General features: G+C 46.2%; 1 protein-coding gene across 1 annotated transcript in view; it reads left to right on the top strand.

Moving 5' to 3' along the window:
• The window catches only part of TBXAS1 (thromboxane A synthase 1), a 152,736-nt gene that overhangs the window by 66,627 nt on the left and 64,875 nt on the right, over positions 1-21,234 (top strand). The window contains exons 4-5 of the mRNA XM_007466614.1: positions 1,491-1,587; positions 9,755-9,871. Coding sequence (XP_007466676.1) covers positions 1,491-1,587; positions 9,755-9,871 — 214 coding nt within the window. The remainder of the gene's footprint in view (positions 1-1,490; positions 1,588-9,754; positions 9,872-21,234) is intronic.

Genomic DNA, 21,234 nt, shown 5'->3' on the forward strand with positions numbered 1-21,234 from the left:
CCGGGGCACGAACCCGCGTCCCCTGCATCGGCAGGCGGGCTCCCAACCACTGCGCCACCAGGGAAGCCCCTAAAATCAATTTTTAAAAACTAGTTAGTATTCTTTCTTCACCACATCTGTTGAATTCCTGTGTCCCAAAGGTTTCTCTAACCGTTTTGGGAAATATGATCACTCAGATGAATATTTCTGAGTGCCTGACATGTGCCAGACAAATATTTTTTTTCCCCTAGTTAGTGAGAAGGGGAAGAGTTAAAACATTAAAGACCCTTGTAGCTCATGAGAAGTTTTAAGTAACTAAGAAATCAAAGTAAACTTTGCTGCTTTCATGTCGTGGGACTTTGTTCCTTACCGCTCTGAGCTGGATATGCCAGCGATCACATTACATCCTGAAAATATAATTCCATATACAGTACTAGAAACGTGGCATTATGCAGTGGGCCCACTTGTCATCACTCTAGTTTGCTTTATACAGTTGGTAGCCAAGCACACATAGTTCCTCCAAGCAGTCTTGTCCCTGGATAACTGCACAACTGATTCGTCTGCCTGGTACACCCTCACTCACCTTCGCCACCCACCTTCCTGGAGTAACTCTCGCTCATCTCTCAGAACTCACTTTAGGAAGCACCACCTCTAGGAAGACTTCATTCTCTCTTCTCCAGGGGTTGAGTTGGGTGTGTCTCCAATGTCACCCATGCTTGCCAGATGTCACAGTATATGGTGATTACCTAATTGTCACTGCCACCAGACTGTGAGACCCTTGGAGGCTGTGACTGGGTCCGCATGCTTTTGTGCCCCAGCACTTTTGTGCACCAGCACTTTAATAAACATAACATGTCCTTAAGCGCAGCTTCCTGTGGGAATTCACCACCACCACTGACTGGCTAAGCCTTTCCTCCATTTCTTCATTAGTGTCATAAGTATCTCTTGAGCTCCTCCACAGGTAGGTGTAGCAACCATATGTTCAACGCTTCCCCAGCAGGTTTAATCGTTCCTGAATTCTCACAGGTGTTTATTAATTCACTTTAGACTCTCTCCAAGAACCAGTATACAAGTTACTGGTCTTCTCTTGCTAGAATGCCTATCTCCCTCGTTTTGGAAGACGTGGACAGCACTGTCCTCTGCCATTTTCCTCCTTGGTCTTACTACTGGATCTTATGAATTCCTTATGATTGTGTTTAAATTTATAGATCTGTCTTTCCTATCAAGGTATGAGCTCCTTGGGGGTAAAGACTGTATCTTATCCAACCCAGAGTCTCCAGGGACTGGTACAAGGCAGGATTCCATAAATGTTTGTGGAATGAAAGTTGGTGTTAGATCATCACAGCTCTGCTATTCCTCAAGCTTAGCCATGCATTTCCTCATTTTCTCCACACCTTTACCTCCTATTTATCTTTTATCCTTCAGTCTAAGCCACTGTGAATTCTTTCTGGAACGGAGAAGAGGGCAGATAAATACAACACATTTTAAAGTAATTTTCTTATTCCTCCCAGGTACTATCTTGGTCGTCAGATGTTTATTGTTATCTCTGACCCAGACATGATCAAGCAGGTATTGGTTGAGAAGTTCAGTAACTTCACCAACAGAATGGTATGTAATTTTCTTTCTTCATATGGATGGATGGGGAATCATTCTCAGATGCAAGGACAGCACGTCACATCTAACAGGGATGTGATTGGACCTTTTGTAGGGTTTAGATCAGTTCAACTCAAAACTGTGCTCCCCAGTGAATTTGAGTTTTCAAAAGAGATGTATAGGACTGCTACAAAAGAATGGCATTTACATTTAAGAGACGCTTCAAGAAAGCTAAAACTCAAGAGGGGTTGGGGCTAATAAAATTCTAAAACCGGGAGGGTTTTTAAAGCTGTGTTCAAAGCTAGAGGAATCCAGAGGGTCAAGTGACCTCAGTCAAGTGACCGAGGAAGACCGAGCAAGGTTAATAAATATCAGAGGGAACGCAAAATATCAAGCTTCCCGTGCTTACTCCCTTCCCAGAGAGTATAAACATCTTAATTAAGGCTGGAAAAAGAAGACAAGTAACATTACGAGGGAACTTCATCCCCAGGTAACAAGTCTCTAACCCACTAAAGGATGTACGTGCTCCATCTTTTTTTGAAAGCACACATCCTGCTTTTTATCTTTGATGAGAATTTCCAAAGAATGGAAGAGGTGACAGAAAATGGCAAAGTTCAGTGCTGTCCAAATTTTCCAAAAATGAGGAGATGAGAATTCTAGCAGAGATGATCAATAACTTTCATGCTGATTTTTGGAAGAAGTCTAAAGTGAGTTGATAAATAATTGCTTGTGAGAAATCAGAGAATCACTATGCGCCAACCTTTTTTTTTTGCCAAATTAAACTCATCTTCCATTCTTATAGGAGTAGTAAGCAATGTATGCACTCTTGGTTATTTGACAAACTTCTGCACACTTGCCATATATACCAGGCGCTGTCTAGGTAATGATTAGAAAGAGAAAACTCAGCCTCATCCTTGAGGAGCTTATAGTCTAATGACAGAGGCAGAGAGGAAAGAGACCAGTACAATACGGTACGGGGAGCATGGAAAACACTGCACCATCCAGGATGGGAACCAGGAAAGGCTTATTAGACGTAAGGTGCCTGGGACTGAGTCTTAAAGAAATTAGCAGTAGCCCCCTAGCTTTCTGTACTGGTTGAGCTGTCCAGAGTGTTGTGTTTTGTTTTGTTTTGTTTTTCTCATTAAATTTCACAGGAACTTATGAGACTGGTACAATTATCATCTCTATTTTACTGACAAAGATACTAAGGCTCAGGTTAAGTGACAACCCTGGTCATATGACTAACAGGAGGAAGACGATTAGGGTTTAGGTGCCATCTCCCAACTCAAGTCCAGGGCTCTTTCTACTGTCACTATTGTAACAGCTGCCTAGGTGACGTCTCTGGATTATCAAGGTTTCATTAAGTAATTGTTACTCGCCCAAAACACACTCATCTTCCGGCCCCAGAGCACCACGCACACTTCCAGGCACCACATGGCCATTAGAAGGAGGTGATCTGGGAGGGGGTGATCGCCCGGCCTGCTAACTCCTCCATCACCTCAGAATGGCTGAAGGAAATACAGAAGCTTAGCCGCTTCTCTGCCTCCGTTTGATTCTCTCCCCAAATACTCTGCTGTTACTTTCCTGTTCAAAGTCCCCTGAAGGTTTTTGTGGCCTTGGGATTTTAGAGACTGAGTCTGATGGTTAAAGGCAGTCACAGATTGCTGCTCCCCCAGACTCAGCAAGGAAGGTTGATTAGAGAAACAGAGGAAGCCAGTGAGTCAAGGGCCCTGACCGCCAAGCCGCGTGCTGGCAGGCATGGAAAGCACTCCAAGGGCTGCCACGGTTCTTGGCCAAGGCTGAGCCTCTGAGCAGTGAGATGGGACACGTCAGCCACGTGTCTCCATGCTGTCATGTTCACGTGACATCCAAGATGTAACCAAGGTATAAGACCCCTCAAGCTGACCTGGAATAGAGCTGCTCTCTGATTGATGTCCTAGGGGCAGACACATACTCAAAATACACGTTCAAGCAGAGGGGACCAAATCAAGCTGCTCAGTTTCAGTCCATTTCTCCTCCAAACCATGTGCCTACCCTCCCTATTTTTCCCCACCCCCTGACTAAGATCTCTAAGCCCCAACCTCCAGAATGTGGTTCTAATTTCCTTCTTTCACTCAACGCAGTGTCCTCAAGACAAAGTTCAAGTTCCTCAGGTGAGATTTAAGGGCCCCTATAGTTTAGATCCACTACATATGCTCCCACCTCAGCTCTCACTGCTCCCCAGTACAAGCAGTCACGCCAGCTGGAGCGGCCTCTCCATTCTCTCTGCAACCTCTCCAAAAGCCCTGCCCCAGTGCCTTTGCTCATGCTGACACCTCCGCTAGAATTGGAGACAGCACAGCAGTGGGTCTTATATTTACTAGCAATGTGAACTTGAGCAAATTACTTCTTTAAGCCTCTCATTCTTCCTTTGGAAAACAGGGATATGCTCTGCCTTACTAGGCTGTTGTAAGGCTAAATGAAATTATGTGTATAAGTCCTGCTTTACACGCAGGCGAGACAAGTTTTCACCGTGCATTAGCTGCTATTAACAAGAAGATCCTCCACTTCTCCCACACCCATCCGAACCCTTGGTATTCGTCCAGATTCTCCTCAAATTCTGCTCCCCCCATGAAGCTTTCCCCACCTCAACCCTCATTTACTTTTCCTCTTCTCTGAACGCTAACAGCATTGATCAACTGCATTACTCATTTTCACAATCGCTCCCATCGTGCCTTCTACTATTTACCATGAACGAGTGCACGGCTTTCACCCTAACTTGATTAACTTTAAGCCTTGTCCTTCTTTTTTTATATCTCAGGGCCCAACACATAACGACTACTCAGTATCCGATATATTCTTGTTCAAGCAGAATCTCCATCAACTTGACATTCTCCCCAGAAGAACTAGGTAGTACCTGGAGATTCAATATGTACATCCTCTTGTAGGTCATTCACAAACATGAAAAGAGATCCAGCAAAGATTAGATCTCTAGGAAACCCCAATGTTTGTAATTTTCCATCTGGGAATGTAGGCACTTATCTTTAGCTTTGTTTATGGTCTTTAAGCCAATCCCATATTCATGATGAAACAATGCTTAGTGACTCAATCTTCAAAAAACCAACTTTAGAGGGGGATTTTCTCACAGGTTTTGAAAGTCAAATTACATTGGGTTCTGTGGTTCCCTCTTATCCATATGCTTATTTATCTGCTCAAAGAACTCAAGGAGATTAGCGAGGCCTGATTTTTTCTTCCTGACACCATGCCACCTTCCCTCTAATAAGCCATGTTTACCTAAGCGTTCAGCGACTCAGCTTTATTATACATTCATTCAGTAAACATTAAACGCTTACTCCATGCAAGCTTCTACCAAATGGTCCCTTGTGAGACAGAAAATACCTCAGCATATTAGTTTGATACATGAAGTGAAAAGGAACTTAAATAACGCATGATTTCATCTTCCAGCTGTAAGAACCCATCTCTGCTCACAAATCCAGGCTTGACTTATGTGTGCCCCCGACAGCCTATGGAGAGCGGCCGGGATGGGGAAGCTGGGTTTAGCTCTGAAATTTGGTGTGACCTGTAGGCATCCCATGAGGGACTGACAGAGCACACTGGCTGGAGTTGGGACGACACCACAGGGAACTCCCTGATATAAGTCAGTATTGAGCAAATACTTGAATTCAAAAATTGTTGAATGATATATTTTTTTCCAATCCAAGAACACCGGGCTGAACAGACTCTACGGCTTGGACCCAGGGTGGCAGTTCCTATATCACGCTTTCCCGTTCACATTTTCGAGGCGCTCAGTTCCATGGAACGTTCTCTTGCCCGTTTTCCGAATGGACCCCTTGGGCCTCTATCACTGCCCTCAACACTTCCTCAAGTTGCTTCCAGTGGTGCAACCACAGTTTATCTGTAAAGCCCTATCAGTCTCCTTAGCATGGAAAGAACCTCAGTTGCCCCAGCACTTCTGGACTTGGCTATTTTTATGCAGGTATTTTTAATTAGCTCCTCTTGCTATCAGGTACTCAATGAGGCCACGCGGGCAGCTCTTTTTTTATTATCTGCGGAAACTGGAGCTGGGTCCACTTGATTCAGCAGAAATGGTCCTAACCAGCAGTAGAACGCTGTACTTCCGGCCTGTCATTAAGGCCCAGAGTTGGGGAAGCCGTGGGAAGGGTGCTGAGAGGTAGGGAGGCCTTTGGCCCACGTTGGGTTGGTCTAGTTGGATACGGGAATGGAGAGGGTGTGTTTGATCACTAAACCTGCTGCCAGGAGCTCTGAGCCCTGGTCTGAGATGAGCGTGGCGAGAAGGTCAGGCAGCAGGCATGCCCACTGCCAGGTTCCATCACACGTTTGTGGAGTGGAGTGGAGCGGAAGGTGGTGGTGGTCACCCGTGTGTGGGGTGAGGTGCCAGCCCTCAGGGCCTCACAGGCAACATGGGAGTCAACTCTCCAGGCACAGGTTCACGCCATCGACTCACATCTAAAGCCACGTGATAGATTTGGGGCGTGGTTTTATTCAGGACCCCCAGGGCCTGGCTCCCCAGGTACAGCCTCTCCAACGCTACTGTCACCCTCTCAGCACACGGATGTTGGAATCATACGACGAGTTCCTGTGAAACCACGCGGCACTCGGCCCTGGCAAAGACTGCTAAAGTTCTGAGGCAAATACGGCACTGGAAACCTTATTAGCCCCTGTGTCTGCAGCAGTGCCCCATGCCGAGGGCAGGAGCGCAGCTGGTCACAGAGCTCGGGAGCCAGGCAGACGCCACCCGGGGCTCCAGATGGATCAGGCCACCCGTGCTGGGCCCCCAGGGACCTGCCCGCTGCTACCCACAAGGGACAGAGGGGCCTCAGGAAGTTAGCCACAAATATGCCTCGCCCACACCTGCAACAAGTCCCTCTCCACCAACAGCTTTTGAAAACTAACTCATCTAGAGTTTCTGGTCCCCTTTCTCTTAAATAAAACATCGAGTAAAAGAAAACATTCAGGTTTTCAAATGGGTGCAGGGAGATTTAAGTTTAAGTGAGAATGGTTTGGCCCATGACTTAGGGAAGCTCTCGTCACTGCATTCAAAACCTGACTACTTTTTTCAGCTTTGCATTTCTTTTTTAAAAAATAAATTTATTTATTTTTGGCCGTGTTGGGTCTTCGTTGCTGCGCGCGGGCTTTCTCTAGTTGTGGCGAGCGGGGGCTACTCTTCGTTGCGGTGCGCAGGCTTCTCACTGCGGTGGCTTCTCTTGTTGCATGGAGCACGGGCTCCAGGCACACGGGCTTCAGTAGTTGTGGCTCGCGGGCTCAGTAGTTGTGGCTCGCAGGCTCTAGAGCGCAGGCACAGTAGTTGTGGCGCACGGGCTTAGTTGCTCCGCGGCATGTGGGATCTTCCCGGCCCAGGGCTCGAACCCGTGTCCCCTGCATTGGCAGGCGGATTCTTAACCACTGCACCACCAGGGAAGTCCCTCCTTTTTTTTTTTAGCATCTTTATTGGAGAAGGGTCAACTCACATGATGGGTCCACAGCTCCAAGAGGCAGAAGTTCTTACTTAAAGACCGAACAGACTGCAGAGAATCAGAAACCCAGGTGTGCAACCTCATTTGCCTGACCCCTGTCTGTTTTGAGGCAGGTCTCATTGTTATATGTGAAACACTGTGCTGTGCACTGGAAACCCTGCAGCCTGAGCTGGGAGCTTCTCATCCCGGGATGGGCTGCCCACAGATCACTCAAACCTCCTGCTCAGAATTTCCGAGAAGTGGGGTACAGGCTCTAGTGATAGGGGCTCATCGCTCAAGGCAGGTTATTTTTTTTTTTTTTTAAATAATTGTGTTTATTTTTACTTGTTGACAGTTTTGCTTTATTTATTTATTTATGGCTGTGTTGGGTCTTCGTTTCTGTGCGAGGGCTTTCTCTAGTTGTGGCAAGCGGGGGCCACTCTTCATCGCGGTGCGCGGGCCTCTCACTCTCGTGGCCTCTCTTGTTGCGGAGCACAGGCTCCAGACGCGCAGGCTCAGTAGTTGTGGCTCACGGGCCCAGTTGCTCCATGGCATGTGGGATCCTCCCAGACCAGGGCTCGAACCCGTGTTCCCTGCATTAGCAGGCAGATTCTCAACCACTGCGCCACCAGGGAAGCCCCAAGGCAGGTTATTTTTATTAGTTATTTAGACTACTGGGAAGTTCTCCTTTAGAGGAGCTGGAATTTTCCCCATAGCTCTCACTATTGAACCTAATTCTACCACCCAGGGTCAAAAAAAAAGAGCCAAGTCTCTTCCATGTAATACGCATTCAATAGATATTTTTTAAGTACAGACTAAGGACCACAATCTGATCTTCCAAACCTTCTCTTTCCAGCTACGCATTCTAAAATCTGTCAGACTGTCCCCTCACCAACCGACTGCTCTTCTGAAATGACCAACTTGCCACTTTCCCTCTTCCAGTATCGTATCTAGAAAAGAAAATAGATTGGTTACTCTAACCAATGCTTCTGAAATCTTCCATCAGAGAATGAAGAATTCTAATGGAAGTTGTAGGCTGAAGGGAGAGTATTGTCGTGGCAAGCTGGTGAGGGAGACGATGCTGACATATTGCACAAGGGCTGGATTTGTCCTCCAAGTGCAAGATAAAAACTATCATGGAGCCAGTCCTTAGGTCTAAAGGACAGACACAAAATCCAGTCAACCTTGACTCTTATCTCCAATTTCTTCTGTTTCATCAGAAGCCCATAAACCACCACCCAGCTTTCCTTGGAGTGAAATGCTTTATGACAGGTAGTGTGGCAGAGGACTGGCGTTTGCCAGTATACAAAATGTACCATTTCCTCCTTTGATTCTGGAACCCAAACAAATGGGTTATGCTCTAAAAATTCCATAAAACCACAATTCTGTATAGTGACCACGGCACTCCTAAAGAATTTTATTCTAAATATAGAGAGGTATTCCTCTGCAGAAAAAATATCCCAGCAACTTGGTTCTAATATATAATTAAATCCCCCCAGATACTTTGCAGTTATGTATTATAGGTTATTTTGAGTGTTCATATTTTATCAGAAAATTATCACTTTCCTCTGAACAGGAGTTTTTACAAGGCTTCTGAGTTACGGTGGCTGGCTTCATGTTTCAACTATAATTAAAACAGTGAAAAGAAATAGCAAAACCGTATATCACAGGCAGTTCTGAAGAATGCTTTGTCCTCCAGTCCCCCTATTTCCCCTCACCCTGCAGCCCCGGGGCTCAGGGCTCTGAACAGCTGTAAGGGCCCCCAGCTTTGACCGTTTGGTGGGAGTCGGTGGTCTTAGGAAAGAAGAGAATGGCCTGGGAAGAAGGGATAAGGAGACCTCATTTTCTGTGTGCTTCCAGACTCAGCTGGACTGTCTCCTCCTCAGAGAAGGCTTCCTGGCCATTTAATCCCCTATCATTTTCTCAGCTCGCTGCCCTCTCTCCCCCTTCATAACACCCACTTTCCCATGAAATGTAATGACAGCTATTTGTTAGTTTAGGAGGTAACTGTCTGCTTCCCCACTAGACTATCAACTCATTGAGGGCCAACGCAACGTCTTCTTTATTCAGCACCGTATAGCCAACTTCTCGTACATATTAGACATTCAACAAACATTCACTGAATGAGAAGAATGAGTGAATGAATGAGTGGAAGAACACGGAAACATCATGACAGGAAGGAGTTCTCTTGGAGCAGCTCTGTCGGGGCATATGCTTCTGAAGGACTCTCTTTTTCCCCACCCCCAGGCATATTCCAAAGACCCAGACACGAGTCTGTCAACTCCTGGCCCAACGTAACCAATCCAGACACACAAAAACCCTTGCCAAATAGTTCAGACATGAAACTCAATCCCAGGAAAGACGAGCCCACCTCCAAGAAGCCTGCTGCGGGGTCCTCCGGGAACTCTCACTCTGCAGGGGGGCTGCAGAACACACAGAAGCCGCTGAGTTATTTACAGCGATAACCACAGAGTAACAAGATAGAACTGGGCCAGCGGCGCTTCCCCATCTGCTCCCGGTGGGTCCTCGGCCGTGCATCTAGAGACCATTGTCCATGAGCCTTTATATTCCTTACATCCTTGCAAGAGAAGTCTCCTAATTATTGGTCACGGGTGACTTGAACCAGAGTGTTTATCGTGGACTGTATTGCCACCCAGGCGTCTTGGGCTCCCTTGTGTCCTAACTCTCTGCTTATCACTTTCCACCAGGCATCAGGTTTGGAGCCCAAACCGGTGGCCGACAGTGTCCTGTTTTTACGTGACAAACGATGGGAAGAGGTCAGAAGTGTCCTGACGTCTGCTTTCAGTCCTGAAAAGCTGAATGAGGTAAGACCTGGGAAACACAGACTCTCTTCCATAAAGAGCAGGCTTCCTCTCTCCAGGTTATGATGGAGCCGGTTCACTTTGCGCCACTTGTCCGTTGCCCCGCCCACTACGCCCGTCAAACCTCCCTATTATCCCCGAAGCACAGGAAACTGTACTTGAGTGTCTGCCCTTTCTCCAGCCTTCCGCAGCCTCAGTTGCCAAGAATCTGTAGTGAGTCAACAAGCACTCAGGGTACTTCTGCTAAATCCCAAGGCTCTGCCCCGGGCAGTTTGGGGGCACCCAGGAGAAAACTGGAGGGGCTCTCCTCAGACTTTCATGTGTAACGGATCACCTGAGAATCCTGTTAAAGTGCAGATTCTGATGCAGTAGGTCTGGGGTGGGGCCTGAGACTCTGCATCTCTAACAAGCTCCCAAGTGATGTGGATGCTTCTGAACGATGAACCACACTTTACATAGCAAGGAACTAGAGAACATCTTGAAATGAAGGTGAGCTTTGAATCAAGTCTGAAATAGGGAAGAGATGGCCATGGATACGAGGATGTCCTTGGGCGGAACTCTTGGTGGGGGGGGCATGCCCAAATCAATCTTTGTGGCCAAGTCAAGGGCAAAGTCTCATTTACAAGATGCTCTTAAACCCAGGGCTTCCGCCTTCCCCCACCCAGGGACCCACCCTTCCCTACCAGCTGTATAAATAAAACTTACTGTTTGTCCTGCTTCCTGACCAAGTCCTCTCACACCTGATCCTCACTGATGGCCCCTCAACTGCTGATCTGGCTTTGATGCCTGTTCTGAATTCTGCAACAGCGACAGCTCATGACTGAGCCCTTGAGCCCTTCTGATGTGACGTGGCTGAAGGGTTGCCTCAGTGTGAGTCCCAGGTACGTGGGCAACTCCAGAGCAAGGGCCCTTCCAGAGCCAGCCACCACATCTAGCTGTTCCAGAGCGCCTGGCCTTGGAGCGGCCTGTCTTCAGTTCAATACATGAGAGCTACTCTGAGCTCCAAGTCAAGATGCTCACCCATACGGTCCTACTGAATTCCTCTAAGTCTTCTGAAGTCCCCCAGAAGAGGAGAGGGTTCCAGACTTCATAATTAATCCCATCCAAATAAACTCAGAAACCAGAGATCCTGCCCATCCTCAGTGAGGTTTTTCTGTTGTTTTCTTCCCTCAGTGCGGTTTTGATTTGTGTTTCCATACGTAGCCTTTACACAGCCAGCTAACACTCACACAGCTCTTACCACGTGCCAGACGCCACTGTAAGGTTTCCTGTTCGTATTAGCATACTTAATCTTCACCACATCTCTGTGAGGTAAATACTATTATCAATCCCATTTTACAGATGAGGAAACTGAGGCCCATAGAGATTATGCGCTTCACGTCACATAGCTAGTAAGTGTGGCAAAGCCAAGGTTAGAACCCAGTTCCAGAATGCTCTTAACCTCTCTGCTTGACTGCTTCTCCTATCTTGTTCTGAAGCTCCCTGGGACTGCCCCAGGGACTGTCTGGAGGGTGGTGGAAGGGAGATGAAGCAAATGGGATCTCTTTGGAAACCCAGGGGTATCAGAAGCAACACCCCTCCATTTGCTGCCTAAGTTTGGAACCAACTGAGGTATGGAAACAGGTTTCAGACAGAAACCTCCTTTCTCACTGGTAAAGCTGTTTGAGAAATACAGCCTGCTTTCTAGTGGTGCGGGCTTGGTAATGCTTCACCCGGAGTGGGCAACTGCAGCCTCCCCCCACAGCAGGAAGGCAGCCGAGAGCGCACACTAACATGCCCCGCCCCAGCCCGTGCCCCCAGGGCTGGCCCACGCACGCTCAGTTCCCTCTTCGCACGCCTTGGCCTGATAAGGGAGGGCAGGACCCAGCCTTCCTCAGCCTCAGGTACACACGGGAGTCATCTGGGGAGCTTTGCAAACCATTGCTGTCTGGGTCCCACATCTAGATTAAATTGGTTTGGTTTGGAATGCAGCCTGGGCCTGAGGGGATTTTACAGCTCCCCAGGCGATTCTGATGTAAAGCCAGAGTCTGGAACCACCACTGGTAGAAATTACCCACAAGGAAACATGAGGAGGGGGGTATCCTGCTACAGCTGGAACCAGGAGCCCTGCTCCACAGTTAGCCCGTTATATACTGAGGTTTCATGTGAGAATTTGTTTGAAGGAAGGGCCTGCTTCTTTAAAAAGTTGTAAAGCATTATTTGGGTCACCTTTATTACATCTAGTCACTGAAATGCTGAGTTAACCAAAAGGGGAGGGATGGGGTGGAGAGATAGGTAAACCGTGGGTTGACAACACGTTGCATCCCACTTCCTCATTTGTGAGTAAACAATGACTTGACAATGCTATAGATGCAGAAAGAATCTTATCATTTGTTAAAAAATAAATTGATGGAGGGTATCTGATTTTTTTTTCTAAGTAAGAAAGAAAGTTTTTTTGACAGTGAAGAGGAAAAAAGAAAGAATCTTATCAGGGTCTAGATTTCTTTAACGCCCTACAGGATACACTCCAGAAACTGATACAGCATCATTGCCCAAACAAATTCGGGGCTCCTGAAATCCCAAGCATTTTCTCCTTTTGGTTCAGAAATCAAATTCTTAGTGCCTGAATTAGCTGCAGAAAATAGAGTTCCTCCAAGTGGTTCATAGCACTGAGATGCCTAGTAGCCATAAATAAGAGGGAGGGGGAAGGGAGGGGGAGAGAAATTTTCATAGACAGATTCCCTGGGTTTTGCTTCAGATCTAGCTCGTTGTTTAACGTATCCTACAAGTGAACGTAAAGCTCCATTGGAAATCATCTTTCTACTCAATATAGTTCAATTTAGGTTCTTGGGTTTCAGTTGAAAGGATGCCATTTCAGTGCAGAGTTAGTCACCCTCGTCCCCACCTGCGGAGAATTTAGACCTGGTGAATTTAAGGTGTCTGGGAGGCATCTAAGTAGATGCATCAAGCAGAAGTTGGCTGCAGATATGAAGCTCAGGAGAGAAGGGTAGGAAAGATGGTCATCAAAAAGACAGACAGGGGGCTTCCCTGGTGGCGCAGTGGTTGAGAGTCCGCCTGCCGATGCGGGGGACACCGGTTCGTGCCCCGGTCCGGGAAGATCCCACATACCGCGGAGCGGCTGGGCTCGTGAGCCATGGCCGCTGAGCCTGCGCATCTGGAGCCTGTGCTCCGCAATGGGAGAGGCCACAACAAAAAAAAAAAAGAGAGAGAGAAAACACAGACATGGGTGAGGTCACCCCAGGAGTGTATATAGCAGGAGAAGAGGGCTGGGGAGAACCATATATAAGTGAGGGGCAGAGGAGAGACCTACAAAGACGATCTGGGAAGAACAGCTTGAAATTGAAGTCCAGGAGAATGTGGAAGGGAAACGCTTTTCAAGGAGGAAGGAGAAGCCAAAGGTGTTAAATGCTGGTTAAATAGAAAGGAACGTGAGGACTAAAAAGTACATGACAAAGATAATAGTTTTCAAAGGTTAAGCCAATGTCTGTGTGTTTCATGCTCCATAAATCACGTCCTGGATTTTCTCTGCTCCACTGAATCATTGCTTCAGAAAGAGGCGGCAGTGGGCAACTTCCAGAACGAGGAGGTCTTTGCTCAGCTTTGCACATGAGGCTTTCCTGAGCCCTACTGAGACAATGGTCCTGGAGTTGGGAGCTTTGCTGGGAGTGAAAAGTTTTCCTAATTCCTAAAGCAGTTCTCTTTGTATATGAAGAGCAGGGTTTGAGGCTCTGAGCAAGGAGTGTTACTCTACACCAAAGCGTAGACCGGATGGAGGATCTTCCTATCCTACGGAAGATGGGTGGAGGGGAGAAAGATGGGAGGGCTGGTTGCCAGACATCAGTTGCCAGACGTCAGTGTCCTGACTGCCTCCTTCTCCAGTGCCCGGGACCCTCCAAGTTTCTGGATGCTTCCCTGGACTTTAACCTCACATTGGCTTTCTCTTTCTAGTCACTGGTTCTCAAACCCTGTGTGACCAAGGGCTGTGCCCAAATCACCTAGTACCCTTGTTTAAAACACATAACTCCAGCCACCCCAGGACCTACAGAATGAGAATTTCTAGGGCGACTGAGAATCTGTATGCTTTACAAGTGCCCTGGCACGATTCTACTTAGAGCCCTGTTGGAAAGCACTGGCGGTGCAAGTCTTCCTCTTGGTCCCTCGTCTGACCTTCTCAGACCCACAGACTCCCCAGGCTTGTAAGAGCTGGGCCCCAGAACCCCACCCTCCTCCCCTGATTTATTTTTCTCTGTGGTACTATCACCAGCTAACATCCCATTTATTTTACTTATTTTTTCTTTATTGTTAACTGTATAGCATGACGCACATAACGGACACTCAACAGTGATTTGTTGGATTGGTGGATGGATGGATGGATGGATGGATAGGGAATCACAGAACCAAGACGCTTTCTACCTAAGGATATATGTTACAACTGAGATAAAAGGGAAACAAAAGGGAAATAATTTCATCAAAGAAAAATTACATAAGAGGATGTGGCCGCTCGTTGGCTTTCTCTTTAGAGGGTCTCAAGTCTAGGCATATGTAGAAACAGAGAAAGCGGGTCACAGAGACACAAAGAGGAGAAGAAAGCTCACCGAGGGCCTGGGGCAGAGGAGACAGAAGACAGAAGCTCGGGGAACCCATGGGAGCCCGCACTCCACCGGGACGTGGGAACCTGACTCAGTTTTCCCACAAATAGCTATGGAATGTCAATAACCTCCAGTCCTTTCTGAATTAGTAAGTTGCTTTGGAACTTTTATTATCAAACTTGAGAGTTTATTCTTGAAATAAAGATGTGTTTTCCCTTGGAATTCTGAGGCTTTTGCCTTCAGCCGCTGGCAGCCTAAGTTAAGTACTTTACTCCCTGTGTCTGTAGGTGTCATTAATATAGTTCTGGATGGCACTATCTTTATTTGTGTGGATATTGGGCTGTCTTGGCCAACAATGCCTGAAAGTTACTTTAAAATTAGCATTCTATCATGAATCCATGGTTTTATTTAAAATAAAATTGGTTTTTGGTTTATGTCTTACCAGGGATAATATAGAGAGATAGAGAACCAGTGAAAATTTGACTGATGCATCCCTGATCCCGGAAGAGACTGTCAAAATCAGAGTCCAGTGACAGACAAGTTATTGGGATTTATATTAAAGGATGGCTGAGAATTGCTGGGAAAACAACGGATTTTTTTATTAGGGAAAATTCTGTCTGATTAGCCTATCGGAATTTTCACCCCATCTCCTAAGAGGTTAATTTTTTTTAAAGGGGCAACCAGTAGACTCACTTGGATTTTTACAGACTCTTTTGCTAGATTCTTTACCAAAGCCTATTACTAAGTAACGCTGGGATTGTGTAAAAATTTATTATGGGTCAGGAAGTAAATAGATTTAGTTTCAAGAAACAAAACTTGGGCTGAATTAATCCTTCTCTGAGGAAATACATAAATAATGGGATTCCCTGGGGACCCGGGTTAGCACTAATTTTATTTTTAAATTTTATAATTCATGTGACAGAGGGAGACTACCATGAAATTTATGCGTTTGTATACTTCTCTAAGTTCTTCTGGTTTGAAAAATATTAAATCAGTTGGAGTAAGTTTCTAAGGCTCTTCTAAGATTGTGTAAGTCAGCACAAAAGTGGCAGATAACCTTCAGTGTAAGCAAGAATAAAATAACACATTTAGGAGACATGCATGTAAACCGTACTTATATGATGATGAACTTCAAGCTGTGAATAACTACCAGGGAAAAAGATTTGAAATTGAGGATTGGAAAGGCCCCATGGTCATCGAATTCAGTAAAATATTGTAAACTGGCTCCCTCTACACATAGGGATTCACTGTGCATATTAAAAGCTTGGGGGGAAAACTGCAGTAAATAAATCTGTTTAATTTTGTTTATTCTGCGTTCAAATAAGTTTTCAATAAGTGAAAACATGGGGAGTTAATATCATAGTCGGCTACTGAGAGAGATGGGGCTTTTGAGCACCAAGCCTTTGGAGGTAGATTCACGGGGAACTCCATTACCAAGTACTTCTAGCAGAGACCAAGCTCCACATTGGATGGACCACGGATCCAACCCAATACGGCAGCTCAAATCTTCTCAGTCCTCAAAGTCCAATAAAAGTGATGGACATTTGCTCATCTGTCCAGATAACTAAGCTGATGGTGACCCACTGAGTGGATAGAAGAGACCTGGCAGTTCCAAACAGGAGAGCCTGAAGCTGGCTCTGTGTGTCACCCAAGAGTAAGAGCAAATCGTATCTCTGCACATGGGGACTCAGCTAAAGAAAAGTCAGACTGGATTTCCCTGGTGGCGCAGTGGTTAAGAATCCGTCTGCCAATGCAGGGGACATGGGTTCAAGCCCTGGTCTGGGAAGATCCCACATGCTGAGGAGCAGCTAAGCCCATGCACCACAACTACTGAGCCTGCGCTCTAGAGCCCGCGAGCCACAACTACTGAGCCCACGCACCACAACTACTGAAGCCCAAGCGCCTAGAGCCTGTGCTCCAGAACAAGAGAAGCCACCGCAATGAGAAGCCCGTGCACCGCAACTAGAGAGAGCCCACGCGCAGCACTGAAGACCCAACGCAACCAGAAAAAAAAAAAAAAGAATTAGCTTCAGCATTTTTAATGACCTTTAAATCACACATAATAAAATCTTGATTGACCAGACTACTTAAAAAAAAAAAAAAGAAAGAAAGAAAAGTCAGAAAATCAGACCTACAGGGAAGGCTGGTATCCCTCCCAGTCACTGCTGATCCAGCTCAATGCCTAATTTTTCACTTTCATCCAGATGTTTCCTGTCAGGAAGACACAGTCAATAATGTACGAAGCTTAAAGACAGAGACAGATGTGGTTATTATTCCCTCTAGGCCTTTCCTGCCTTGGAGAAGACATATTGCTCGGGAATGACTACAATTTTTAAAAATTTAAGTTGATCTGGCCAGCTTATGAGTAAATGCCTAGCCATGACCATTTCAGAGCAAAAGTCTTCGCAGAATTACAGTCGTCATCACAGTTTAGTTTGGCCTTTAAATTTTCACTGTAAACGCTTCAGACAATCACGCACGAGGGCTTCTGTAACAGAACATGGTCTTCCTGCAATGTTGGAGCAAGCAGCTTTCTCTGGGCTGCATCAGCCTCCAGAAGCCTATTTTTAATATTTGCTTTTTCTTTCTTAATCCTTCCAGACAATAAAAATGAAAGTCATTATAACCAAGTACGGCTGTGGTAATAAATACTTCAGAGTCCAAAAATACATTGTCCCTGCCTGACAAGTTGCCCAGTTTCCAGAACGTCTAGGTATTTATCTAGCAGCAAGAGACCATTATCCTGCAGCACAGCTGTATTCCACTGACACCTAGTCTCCTAATTAAAATTGGTATAATGATGGACTGTTTAAATTCTGGTTAAACATGTTCCTTTTCCATTTGCATTCAAAAGAAAACATACTCTTCATCATGGGCACCCCATCCTGGGTTATAATTTGGTTTTCCTTTGCTAGCATCATAATGCCACTCTGACTTGCCGCTGGTTAAATCTAAAAGAGCATCTAAACGTGCCTCCCAGCTTGCCTGTTGCTTGGCAACACCAGTGGCCACCACCTCATCAGGGTGAGTTCTCATTGGTTACAACTCTTGACAGGAGCCACTGACTTATTAGAAATGACACTTGATTATTCACCTAGACGGCTAGAGCTGATACTTACCAGCAGGAGATTTTGCATAAAATAAGTCATGGATGTTTTTAATATCCGGGTGGCAGAAGGAGGCTACAAGTTTCGTTAACTGGTATTAATTTTACATTTATTAGTCACCAGTTTAGAGCACTCTAACATATTACCTTTCTATTTTCTAATCCAACAATATGTTTAAATACCATCTCCATTAGCTGACCCTTATTTATTCAGAAAACCCGCCCCCCCGATATGAGTTCCTAAACAGCATTATAAACAGGTCTAAGAAGGCCAAACAGAATGAAACATTAAATTCATAAAATTCAACCAATATTTATAAGCTCCTGTCTTTAAGGGGTTTATAATGCAGAAGGTGCAGAAACTCCTACGTTATTACCAGGACGGTGACAGCGCACATCTTCTCGTGAGCACCAGAAACCACTTTAGGGGGCAGGGCGGGGAGCAGCATTGGAACTGAGCCCTGGAGATCTTGCTGAGTTTTGACGGAGGGAGAATGTGCGTCGCAGGTGGAATGAGCGGCAGGAACGGAGGCATCTAGACAGAAAGTACGGGGTGTGTTCAGGGACTAGAGGAGTACAAATTGGCTGGAACACGGCATATGTGGAAGGGATTAGTGAGGAGAAACTGAAAGAAAGGGTAGAGGCATGGAGTCGGCTGTTCTGTGCCAGGGGAAGGCTTGGTACAAACTTCACTGTAGCGTGAGGAGCTATTGAATCCTTGAAAGCGGGGGAGTAAGGAAGAGGGCTTCCACTTCAGCTGTTTAGCCTCCAAGGTGCCAGACGTCCGCTGGACCCTGGGGCGGAGCAGGGAAACCGCAAGTGTTCCCTCTGGAGTCTCTGCTCTGCCGTGGCCCCCAGGTGGGTGGCTCCCAGGGGCCGTGTTTGATCTCAGAGTGGCAGCCTATGCTCGGGCTCTTCTCTGAATCCCTCTTTGTGTATGGACAGGTGTGTCACCCAGCCTACACACCATCCGTGTGGGGGGGTGGAGGGGGGGGTGGGCATCTCAGTTTAGAAGTCTGAGTTGACACAGGAGAGACCCTCTCCCTGCTCAGGAAATGTGTCTCCCCCAGCACTCAGGCTGACTCCATCCCCCAAACTTCCAGGAGCTCCAGAGGCTTAACTGTGCGTGTTTGTTTGCTTTTCAAGTTCGTGGCATCAGAGCTGCATTGAGCAAAATTATAACCTAGAAGTTAACTAACTGAGGAGCGAAAGGAATGTGGATGCTGATTTTGGAGGAAAAAGCAACAAGCCAGGAGTCAGTGGATCTGGAGTCTCACTTTTATTAAATTATGTAAGCATAAATACAATCAGATTCTGCCTTTTAGATCTTTATGTAATTCTGAAGTCAAGGCGTCAAAGAGATGCCAAAAGACCTTCTTAGGGATGGCATTGCTGGAGGCTTTACTGCCCCCAACTAGGAAGCTGCCTGTTCTTTCCATGGTCCCCAAGCAACTGTCTCACCTGCTGCTTAGTGACCTCGGAATCCTAGAGTGTCCATGGAAAGGGACTCTGCAGCTCATTGCAAATAGCCCCTCAGTTGGGAGTGAGTGAGGACTCAAGTTCAGAGAGATTCAGACGACTTGTCCAAAGTAAGAGGTAGAAACAGCATGGGTCTCAGGTCTTTCATTCAGGTCCAGCTCCCAGCAAACTGCACTGCATTCATGCTGCAGTGGAAAGAGCACCTCACTCTATTAACATTTCTTACATACCTTCTATGTCAAGGCCCTCGAGGAATATTCAGTCATCCTGTTCCAGAGAATCAACTGAATGTGTTGCACTGTGCTCATTTCTAACAGAGCAAATACCAAAAACTTCAATAATACTTGACAACATACAACAGTTGCCAGAAGAGGGTGACATTGAAAGTGTATTAGTTATCTCTTGCTGTGTAACAGATTACCCCAAAACTTAGCTTAAAACAACAAGCCTTTATTAGCTCATTGCTTCTGTGGGTCAGGAATCTGTGCATGGCCTAGCTGGGTGCCTCTGCATCAAGGTCAAGTAGTCAAGCTGTTGGCCCGGGCAGTGATCTCATGTGAAGTCTTAACTGGGAGGAGACCTGTTTCTAAGCTTACTCACATGGTTACTGGCAGGATTCAGTCCTTAGTGGGCTTTGGAGGGTAGGATAAGAAGCTTGCTCTGTGGCCTAAGAGCAGGCAGCTTCCTAGCTGGGGGCAGTAAAGGCTCCAACAATGCGATCCCTAAGTCAGTGGGAATCTCCAAAGAATTTTAACGAAACATTGCTCAGATGACAAGTATTTTCAGAAGACCAATCTGGTGACTGAGTACACGATGGATTAGAAAGTGAAAAGACAGGAGGCACTTTCAAAAATTGTTTTCTTAGTACACCTATGTGCCAGGCACTATACAAGGTACTAAGACTATAAAGATGCTTAAGATATGGTCCTTGTTCTCAAGAACCTCATAGATGATCTCATAGATGATATCTCACAGATGATAGCTATGTTCCAGGTTACAGGTGGCAAAGCCTGAATTAGAGTGGTCCCTAGGGAGAAAAAGATGAAGGGACAGATGCAAGAAAGGAAGTGATGTTAACATGGTGAGGCAAGTACAGGTGGATCCAATAGGACACTGTCCGCATGGAAGAAGAGAAGAGAGAATGATGCTGGGCATTCAAACCAGCCTGGGAGCATGGGACTCTTCCAGAGGACAGTTGCCAGCCTCGGAATACTCACTGCCTTCTAAAACTTTCACACATTTTGTTTCTAATCTTGGACACAACTCTTCAACAGAGGTATTATTATTCTCATTTTGCAGATGAATAAATAGACTTATTGAGGTTAAGCTATCTGCCCGTCACACAACTAGAAAGTGCCAAAGAGAGGAAACCTAATTATTGGCTTCGAGTGTTTTCTTTCCCCAGGCCAAGTGTATTTAACAACTTCAGAGTCTTAGCCTCCAGAAGACCTCTCTACCTCCTGGAATTAACTCTATTGTCCTCTGTCTACACCTTGATTCACACTTCCTCACTCAGTCAGTAAAGATTCCTTTTTTTTTTTTTTTTTTTTTTTTTTTTTTGTGTTGTCTTTGAATGGGTTTTTTTATCATGGTGATGCTGGCTTCATAGAATGAGTGAAAAAGCACTTCTTCCTCTTTAATTTTTTAGAAGAGTTTGAGATGGATAGGTCTTCTCTCTTCCTTAAATGTCTGGTAAATTCGGGAAGCCCCCCCCTTTTTTTTGAAACTAAGCAATTATACAGTAAACTCCAGGTGAGCAAGGACTTCCTTCCTTGGGGAATTTCCTTCCCAGGCTGAGGATGGTGCTTTTCCCTTGATGGTTACTGCTAGTTACCAAAAAGCTGACCATCCGTACACTCAGCATCATCTATAAAAAACATAACCAGGGGGCTTCCCTGGTGGCGCAGTGGTTGAGCGTCTGCCTGCCAATGCAGGGGACACGGGTTCAAGCCCTGGTCTGGGAAGATCCCACATGCCGCGGAGCAACTAGGCCCGTGAGCCACAACTACTGAGCCTGCGTGTCTGGAGCCTGTGCTCAACAACAAGAGAGGCCGCGACAGTGAGAGGCCGGCGCACCGCGATGAAGAATGGCCCCGGCTCTCCACAACTGGAGAAAGCCAACACAGCCAAAAATAAATAAATAAATATTTATTTTAAAAAAAGGCAAAATTCATGGAATCTTTGGCGGTCTC

Source organism: Lipotes vexillifer, unplaced genomic scaffold (assembly GCF_000442215.2).
Source record: "Lipotes vexillifer unplaced genomic scaffold, Lipotes_vexillifer_v1.1 scaffold71, whole genome shotgun sequence".
Lineage (NCBI taxonomy): Eukaryota > Metazoa > Chordata > Mammalia > Artiodactyla > Lipotidae > Lipotes > Lipotes vexillifer.